The sequence below is a fragment of the Ailuropoda melanoleuca genome, chromosome 15 (assembly GCF_002007445.2).
Source record: "Ailuropoda melanoleuca isolate Jingjing chromosome 15, ASM200744v2, whole genome shotgun sequence".
NCBI classification, from domain to species: Eukaryota; Metazoa; Chordata; class Mammalia; order Carnivora; family Ursidae; genus Ailuropoda; species Ailuropoda melanoleuca.
This window is the reverse complement of record NC_048232.1, coordinates 90,834,688-90,843,772: the sequence shown is the minus strand read 5'-3', so window position 1 is coordinate 90,843,772 and position 9,085 is coordinate 90,834,688. Positions and strand designations below refer to the sequence as shown.

General features: G+C 63.3%; 2 protein-coding genes across 3 annotated transcripts in view; one reads left to right on the top strand and one right to left on the bottom strand.

Annotated features, from left to right (window-relative positions):
- The first annotated feature begins 256 nt into the window (after window positions 1-256).
- LOC117796379 lies at window positions 257-1,989 on the top strand. 2 transcript variants are annotated; one of them, XM_034644070.1, is made up of 3 exons: window positions 257-373; window positions 847-1,642; window positions 1,761-1,989. In XM_034644070.1, the coding sequence occupies exons 2-3, from the start codon at window positions 858-860 to the stop codon at window positions 1,975-1,977; spliced, it is 1,002 nt and encodes a 333-aa protein (XP_034499961.1). In that variant the 5' UTR covers window positions 257-373; window positions 847-857; the 3' UTR covers window positions 1,978-1,989. The 2 variants fall into 2 exon arrangements, with proteins under 2 accessions (XP_034499961.1, XP_034499960.1); XM_034644069.1 differs by having other exon boundaries at window positions 257-1,642.
- Window positions 1,990-2,028: 39 nt separating this feature from the next.
- Window positions 2,029-9,085, bottom strand: part of CRELD2 (cysteine rich with EGF like domains 2) — a 7,782-nt gene continuing 725 nt past the window's right edge. Inside the window, 8 exon segments of the mRNA XM_034643698.1 lie at window positions 2,029-2,302; window positions 3,307-3,453; window positions 4,038-4,133; window positions 5,224-5,307; window positions 6,276-6,288; window positions 6,290-6,372; window positions 7,606-7,782; window positions 8,717-8,817. Coding sequence (XP_034499589.1) covers window positions 2,256-2,302; window positions 3,307-3,453; window positions 4,038-4,133; window positions 5,224-5,307; window positions 6,276-6,288; window positions 6,290-6,372; window positions 7,606-7,782; window positions 8,717-8,817 — 748 coding nt within the window. The 3' untranslated portion in view covers window positions 2,029-2,255.

Below are 9,085 nucleotides of genomic sequence, written 5' to 3'. Positions count from 1 at the left end.
AAGTGTTCACCGCCCTGGTCCCGGGACCCTGCCTGCACCCGGAGCCCCACACCAGGCCTGGCAAGGTGCTGCTGGGGTCAGGGCCACCGTTCCTGCCCACGTCATACCCCAGGACAACCCCTACACACAGCACGGGCCAGGTTGGGGACCCTCTGCCTCCCCTGCCTCCAGGTCCCTTGACGGAACACGCTCTGGTCTGCAGTGAGGACACAGGCTGGGCGCTCCACCGATGGCTCCAGACCTGCGCACCTTGGGGAAGGGGCCGGGCCAGTCTCTGAGAGGTCACAGCTGGGTGGGACCCCAGTGGAGGGACAGAGCAAGAGGAGCCAGCCCCCGGCTGCCCCCAGCAGGACAGCAGGACCAAGGCCCTGAGGTGGGACCACACATGGTGCATTCCAGGAGCCAGGTCAGCCTGATGCTTCCACTGCCCTGTGGGGGGCCCTGGGTTGGGGTTCAGAGCAGAATGAGATGGGGGTGAATGGGGCACCCTAGGCCCATGGCCACAGCTGCTGTCAGCACAGAGATGTCTGCCCTGGCCTCGTCCCTCCCCAGGCCTGCAGTGCCATGGGGCTGCAGAAGGGCAGGATACAGACCCCATAGGGGGGACCCCACAGACCTCGGCAGGCCAGCGTAGGGATGGCAGGAGAGCCGGCTGTGGGGCTGTTCCCTCGTGTCCAAAACAGCAGGGCCTGACCCCTCCCCACTGCCAGGTGACTGCCCCTTGGGACACCTACCAACATCACCGGTGACCCCACCATGCGGACTCAGGACTTTCTGGGTTCTAACTGGAAAGTGGGGGGTCAGTTTCATGCCCCAGCCACGTGACCTATGGCTTTGGCTACTCAGGCCTGGGTCCCATGTGCTGGACCGAGAAGGCGGGGACCACCTGCTCTGGCCTGGCCCTCTGCCGGAGCTCGAGCTGGGCCCCTCCCACCTGTCTGCAACAGCTGGGCCGCAGGGTGACACGGGGAGCCGTGGGTAATGCTCCCCCCGCCCCAAGGTGCCCCTCACCCACCAGGGGCCTCCCTTCCGGGCCTCACTCTCCTTGCCCCCCCCATCAGCACCTCCACCTGTGTGGGGCTCGGTCACACTCAACCTGCTACGCCTCCCCCCCAGCCCATGGGGTTCCCTGGAAGCCCCCAGCTGCAGCGGCGATCTCTCCCACCCCTGGGCTCCCACTGTTCCGTGGTCCAGGCCCTCACGCCTCACGTGCCTCACGCACGTGGCCTGGACAAGAGCAGCACCACCCTGTGCTGCATGCTGCCCTGTGTCCAGCCAACGTGATTCGTGTTTTCTCTAGGAATTCAGGGGTGCCCGGCCTTGTCCTCCCAGAGGGATGGAGGCAGAGCAAGAGAGGCCAGCTGAGGCACACAGGGGTCCAGGGAGAACCAGACCCGAGACGGGGCTTGGCTGGGATCCACGTGCACGTGGTCACCCCTGCCCAGCGAGGACCCCCACGCAGAGTCCTGCCGGCGCGGCAAGGCGATGTGCGGACGCTGAGGTCCTGGGTGCCAGGATGCTGGGGGACAGGCGGCAGCCCCCAGGGTGACAGCTGCGTGGACGGAGTGGAGGCGTGGGTGCTCGGGAAAGCAGGCGCTCACTTGGAGTTGGCTGAGCCCCGGGGGGCTGGCCACGCCGATGGGTAAGAACACTCTCGGGGGCTAGGACGGGCCTCCCCATGAAGCCACAGCCTGTTTTCCTCGACTTCATTCCTGGGTGAGAAACTGGCCCTGGGGCTTATGATGGGCTCTCTTCTGCAGCCGCAGCCCAAAGCGGCCTGGCCGTGTCCGGCCCCGGGGTCCCTCCACAACACCCACTCTCCCCCTTAAGACTCCCACGGCACTCGCAAGCCCTCGATGGGGCCGCCCCACGAGGCGGGTGAAGGTGCCCCAGGTGACTTTGCGGCGCGGGGCCGCCAGGCGTGCCGTCCGGCTCCAGCGGGACAGCGGCCGCCGCGCGGGGCACACGCCATCCTAACGCATTCGTGCTTTTTCAGCGAGACAGACTCGCACGTGTTCTGTGCCTGACTACCTCCAACGGTCAATTTTATTATAAACAAAGGTATCAAAATATACACATCTGTTTAAGAACAACCAGGAACTGTAGCTTTTTGAAGGGCCAAATAGGCATGAACCATTTCCAAGGTGGCAGCTGCCCCTCCACCGTCCCCTGGAGAAACGGGTGCGAGGACCGCGTTTCCAGGACGTCAGTCTGAATAATTTAAAGGGCGGGTCTGGCCCGGCTCTGGACGCGCATCATAAGTCTTCATGCGAGGGCGGCCGTGTAGGGTCCTCTGTGACTTCTGCCGGGAAACAAACACAGACCGTCTGGTAAAATCCCAGCACGAGAGGCGCTGAGGGTGGGACACCCGGGTTTTTGCGGGGACGGGTGCAGCGCGCGGCACAAACGTCCAGATGGGCTGGGGGTGTCCAGGTAGGAGGCCCGGCCGGAGGGCGTTTCGGGGCTGCCCTCTGCTTCGGGTGTGGAAGGCAGGAGCAGGCGAGGTGCTCCCCCAGCAGCCGGGGTGAACGGGAGCTTGGACCACGGTGAGGGGCGCAGGAGAGGGCCCCCAGGACACGCTCGGGGCAGAGGGGGCGCATGGCCCTGCTGACGTTTGGTCTGTCCCGCTCCTTAGCGCCAGGGCTGACTACACGGCACCTAGCTGCGCGCTCGTGCTTCTCTGCCCAGCTCGGGGTCAGGGAGCTCTGGAGTCTCCGTCTGCCTCGCTCGTTCAGGAAAACTCCCCGTCAGCGTCGTTTTGACACTGCTCCTGCTGCACGTTCCTGCACAGCTTCTAGGAGACGGGTGCGGGAGGGGCTGTGTCCCCCAGAAGCTGTCAACCGGAGGCGCTTTACAGACCGCCCAGGTGAGAGAGGTCATCGGGGTGGGGCCATATAGGAAGAGGGAAATTCAGACACGGACACCCAGGCCACAAGAAGGCCACACGGATGGAAGCAGAGACGGAGGGATGCAGCTGTGAGCCCGTGGAAAGCCGGGACGATCCCGCCTCAGGCTCTGGGAGGCTCACGCGGAGACGGGCTGCGGNCTCACGCAGAGACGGGCTGCGGGCTCCTCAGCTGTCAGCCCGCCTGCGGACTCTGGGGTCATGGACTCTACTTTCGCCCCCACCTCCCACCAGCAGCGACCGCCAGGGCTCCCCACAGGGACGTTTCCCCGCCTGTCTCCCCGGAACCCCGGCTATCACCCTCCTCGGGTGCTTCTGCCGTGCGTTTCCAAACCGGGTGTGCACACATTCGTCCACCACACGGGGCAGGACGTGGGCCCCACAAGAGCCACGCCACTCACCACTGCCCAGGGTCTGTGTCCGCACACACGCGTCTTCCGTGTCTTCGAAGCCCTCGGGACACACGCACACGTAGCTCCCGGGAGTGTTGTAACAGTTCTCGTTCTCACGCGTGCACGCCTTCTCTGCGCCCGCGCACTCGTCTATGTCTGCAATAGAGACACTCGGCTGGGACGGGACGTCGTCAGCAAACATGTCACCGTCGCGAGAAGCACGCGCTCAGCATTCGCTCCCGCACCAAAAGCACGAAGATCAGAAAGTGACATCAGAGGGGAGAGTAAGGGGGCAGAATTTGGGGTAAGTCTCGGGGGTCGAGCCGCGGACGGGTAGGGGAGCCGAGAAGGGGCAGTGCAGGTGGGTGGGAAGCCCGGTGCGAGCTCACGCCGTGGGGTCACTGCTGGGTTCACTGCCTTTTTCCAAGCGGATTCCAGCCGGGCCCCGACCACGGAAGGTCTGATGTGCAGCCACGGGGGCCATGGGGGTGGGAAGGGGGGCTGGACACGTGAAGCTAGATCAGGGACCCCGGCCCTAGGATCACCAGCTCCACGCACACCAGGGGGCCGGCCGGGACAGACCCTCGGTCCCCCACCTGCTGCTTCTGCAGCTCATGCTGGAGAGGCCGCAGGAAGAGCTGAGCCAGTGTTCCACCCCCCGCAGCTCTTCACGGGACCGTCCTCATCGTGGCCGCTTTGCCACGTTCCATCTTAGTCCAGCACAGACGCGAGGCACTGACCTGCGCATTGGCCGCTTTCTTTGGTGTAGCCAGGGATGCACTCTTTACAGCGTCCTGGACCCTGCCCCGTGCAGCCCACACAGGTAGAATCACATTCTAGAAACAAGCGGAAAGACATCGACATCAGAGAGCCTCCTGTGAGCAAAACAGGACCGGACGCCGCGCCACGTGAGGATGTGGGCGTCCCCCTCATCCATGTGTGGGTGCCACAGGGAGTGTGTCCTCGACACCCCAGCCTCGTCTCCCGGGAAAGCAGCGACGCGCTCCCCCAGAGCTGTGACTGCACACTGACGGTCCCTCTTCTGCAGACCGTCTTATCGGAACAAAACAAAGCCCCCAGCTTGGGGACGCTGCTTGACTGGCCTGCTGGGAGCTCAGTAGGAACAGCAGGGGAGAAACGTGGGACGGTCCCCAGGTGAGGCCTCACAGCCAGAGCCTCAGACCCCGTGGGGCTGCAGTCAAGGGGGGCCGTAGACCGGGGGGGCAGGCAGCCTCACGCTGCTGAGTGCACGTCAGAGCAACTTCCTGGGGACACCGGGCCCTACAATCTACTCTCCTGTGCAGTTTGGAAACGAATCCAAAGAAAACAAAGAATATGCAAAGCTTTATCTACCAAGGTGTGCAGCTCACAACCGTGGGAAAATTGGTATGACTGAAGCACCCGACGGCACAGGCTGCTGGAGGACAGCGNCTCTCCTGTGCAGTTTGGAAACGAATCCAAAGAAAACAAAGAATATGCAAAGCTTTATCTACCAAGGTGTGCGCAGCTCACAACCGTGGGAAAATTGGTATGACTGAAGCACCCGACGGCACAGGCTGCTGGAGGACAGCGCGGGGCAGGGCAGGCTCCCCGGTCGTGACCGTGCACACTCGTGCTGCCCACGACGTGACATGGCGTCAACGGTCAAGGCCTCAGGGAGGAGGCAGAGCGCGGTAAAACCACTAACTGCCGTTCCCACTCCACGGAATTGGTTTTAAAATTATCTTCTCTTCAACGTATCTGAATTTTCTGATTTTTCTGCAGCAAGTATCTACCACGGGGGTTGCCGCCTCCTACTTTTTACAGTAGGCAGAAGACACAGAAGTCACGCGGGCGAACCGAAGAATCGCTCGCAAAGGAGGACGTGGAACCCAGGCAGGGCCCGGGGAGGGGCCGCCTGCCCGGCCGCCCGCGGGGCCCAGGCACCTTCGCACACGAACGAGCCGTTCACGTTCTCACAGTACTGCTGGTCGCCGCAGGGAGGCGTCTCTGCTGCACACTCGTCCACATCTGGAACACAGCAGTGCCGCTGTGAGGGGCAGACCCCGGATCCCCGCGCAGGTGACACGGTCGGTGGCCAGACACAACCCAGGGCCACGGCCCGCATGGAGAGGGAGGTGTCCACTGTGTGGAGGACACGTGTCCGTGCTTCTCCCGGGGGGCCTCCCACGTGCAGGGGTGACAAGGGACATTTAGTGCCCCCGGGGGAGGGGTCACGGGGAGGGACCAACCGCTAACGTGAGCATCTTCTGTTTCCGCGTGGATGTGCAGAAGCTCCAGGTGGTTATCAGAGCCACCACCCACCCCACGCGAGATGAGACATCAGGGACAAGTCTGCCGCCCCTGACTGGCCTAGGGCAGCCTGCCCGCCAGCACCTGGGCCTGAGGAAGAGCCCCTTGGGCACCCCCGGCCCTCCCCGGGGCTACTGGGCGCTGGGCTGGAAGCCAGTGCTCACAGGCAGGCTGCGGCTCGGAGGAAAGTGTGCCGCAGAAGCACATGGTGCCACCGGGCCGGGCGCGTGGGGACAGGTGGGGACAGGTGGGGACAGCCAGAGCCCAGGGCCTGACCTCTGCGGCTGTGTGTGTGTCGGGAAGGCCTCCTGCCTGCGGCTGAGCGGCCGAAGCAGGCAGATGTTGTGGCCGGTAAGCGCCCCTATATGGCTCTCTAGGCCAAAGGGAGGTCTGTGCCTCAGTTTCCCTGCCTGTACCTGGAGAAGGGATGGGGAGGGAGGAAAGAAAAAGAGGAAGAGGAGAGGAGAGGAGAGAAAGGGGTAAAGGGGAAGAGGGATGGAGGGGGGAGAGGAGAGGAGGAAGGAAAGCAGGAGGGAAGGGGAGGGAAGAGGGAAGGAGGTAGGCGGAGAAGAGAGGAGGGAAGGGGGAGGGAGGAGAGAAGGAAGAAGGGGAGGAGGGAGGGAGGAGGGGGTGGGAGAGGAGAGGAGGGGAGGCCAGGCCACCCCAGGGAGCCCGCCCGGCCTCACCCACGCAGGCGTCCGTCCTCCTGCACCCAGCCCACTGCGCACTGGCTGCAGTCTCTGTTGGTTGGGCCCGTGCACGTCTTACAGGACTCGTCACAAGCTGGAAAGCAGAGGTGGGACATCTGTCAATATGCGTGAATCCCACTCTCAGTAACAAACAGGATACAAACGTCATTTCAGAAAATAGGAATTTACCTTCACTAGGATGAAAACAAAAACCAAATACAAGAAAAAAACCCCAGTAAAGCAAGACTAGTTCAGTAACATAAAAATGACTCCCGTGATTAATAATATTCCTGAGCTTAGAGAGAAAAATGCTATACGGGCTTTCAGTGCCCCTTCACGGTCACGTTCTTAGCCGACGGGGACCCCAAAGAAAATGCTTATGACCTGAGGAAGGCAGCTGCCCAAACCCCGGAGCCCACGCTCGCCGGGCGGCCCTGGCCCCATTGTGCCCCGCACGGCACCGCGTCCCAGGCCAGACAAGGGCCTGGGCGCCGGGACCGGAGAGGCCACGGCCTTACTGACGCCCCACACACGTCCTGCAGAGAACATCCGAGGCGGCCGCGGATTAATGACGGGCCCTAATGCAGGAAAGCAACCCGATCGCTGATGCCAGGACGTCTCCCGACCTCGGTGAGAGCCGGTGAGAGCCGATGAGAGCCCATGGAGAAGGGTGCCATGCACGCCGTCCTCCGTGGCCTCTCAATCTGTGTCTGTGCGAGCTGCTGTCTGGCCGCGGGCCCACGCCCAGCAACAGAAGGCACGGCCCAGACGCTCGGTGCACTCGGTCACGACTGCCGCGTACGACCGAGGGCGAGCCCGGAACAATGGCCGGGGCACCTCTGAGGACCTAGGTGGAAGGGCCCGCCTGACCCGGTGCCAGGATAAGGGGGGCAGCGCGTCCTCTTACAGGACTGGGGGCCGGGAGGTCACGCCTTGTGGCCTCCGGTGTGCCAGCTGTCATTTGTGCCACGGCTCTGCTGTCTCGGCAGGCACGTGCGCTGGGGCCCAGCATGGCGCAGGCGGGTCGTCCTGCCCAGGGAGCGGCAGGGCAAGAGCAGACCTCTGCCAGGACACCGCGGGTCCCAGGTCACCCAGAACCAAGACCAGCGTGGACGGGACGCACCGTCCACCCGCCCGGTCCTTCTCCAGGGGACGTGGGGAAAGGGGACTCACTCTTCCCTCCTGGGCTTGTTCAGGGGCAGGAAGCAAGACCGTCCAGGGCCCGCTCGTGCTGCCGTGGCCCTTCGCAGGGTTCACAAGGGCCCCCAAGAAGGGGCTGCGCCTGCACGGCCCGAGGACAGGGGGACGAGGACAGGGGCCAAGGTACCTGTGCAGATGCTGTGCGTCTCGTTCCTCCGTGAGCTGAAGTAGCCATCTGCGCAGTCGGTGCACGTGGCCCCCTGGTAGCCGACGTGGCACTGGCAGGACCCGTCCCCCTGCCTGCTGCCGTCCCCGCTGCAGTGCCCGTTCCCGCTGCAGGGCCTCTCGGACCCGCCCTGGCACGCTGTGGGCGACACAAACCGGCCGTTCAGGGCATGCCCCGGGAGGCGCGGGGACAGGGTCTCTCCCAGAGAACGCGGCACCTTGCTCAGCTGACCGTTCACAACCGAAACACCTTTTTGGATCTCTCTGTAAAATCCACACTATACTTCCTCCCTCAAAGTACGGTCCTCTCAGGAACACACTAGCGTGCAAGCGCGGGTGCTGGGGTCCGCAGGCACGGGGGCTCGCCTGCTCAGGGGCGAGGGGGGGACCTCGGGCAGCCTCCCCCGGAGCACGGGGACAACAGGGATGCTGACGTGTGGCGTGTGGGGCTGCCTAGGGCAGTGCGGACGGCCGCTGCGGCCACCCGCGGGCAGGAGAGCAGGAGAGGCTGGCAGGGTGCGACCGCGGCCAGGGAGAGAGTCTCGGGACATTCTATCCCGCTGAGCCACGTGGGTGACCGGTAATGCCGAACAGCGGACCGAGGCTTTGGTGGAAAAGCCCGGCTTCCCCAGTGAAGGCTGACGTGACGCATCGCGCCTGCAGATGCCCGCCGGCCCCAGCCTCCCACAGACAGGTCTTTGCTGCTCTGTGGGCAGAGCTGGGCTGGGGCCACGGAAGCCACAGAGCTGCCTCCTTCACTCAGACGGCAGCGCCCGTGTGGGTGGGTTAAGACCGACTCACCGGGGCCCCACCGAAGGCCTGCAGACCCCTGAATTAGGAGCCCACCTAGGATCAAGTACCCAGGGCCGTCCGGCCCCAAGGAGGAGATCCCTATGGTGTGAAGGGGACAGGGACCCGGCGCCCTAGGGCTCGGTGGAGGCAGCCCCCCGGGGCCCTGTGGGAGCTGACAGCCCCAGGTCCCAAGCATGGGAGCCAGGCTGCCCACCTGGGAGCCATGACATGGACATGGGGAATGACGCGAGACACTCAAGATTTCCCCGACAATGACGTACCGAGGCAGTCTGGCCCATACGTTCCCGGCAAACAGCAAACTTTCAGCGTTTTCACACAAAACCATTCAAATAAATCGGGATACTCTTTCTTCCTGAGGAATTAAAAACGTGCTCGCTAAAGCTCATGTGACAGATTTCTTCGACACAAAAACACAGTTTATTACAATATGTACCCCAGAGCATCACAACGTCAGGGAAACAGTCTAGGTGTGAACAGGCTTCTCCTGTGAACCTCCTCGCTGGCACCCTCACACTAAGGTAAGAAAAGGCGGTAACATGCGGGCAAGGAGGACAAGCTCGTGCACGCTCTTCTAAATCTGAAGTTATTCAAATTTACAAACTAAATAATAAGTCACAAACGCTAACTTC

What these genes read in the sequence shown, in the direction of transcription:
- LOC117796379 (XM_034644070.1), top strand. Translation starts at nt 858, where the DNA reads ATGTGCTGGACCGAGAAGGCGGGGACCACCTGCTCTGGCCTGGCCCTC. An exon ending in GGGGCTGGCCACGCCGATGG is followed by an intron (nt 1,643 to 1,760) that starts GTAAGAACACTC and finishes TCTCTTCTGCAG; the next exon opens with CCGCAGCCCAAAGCGGCCTG.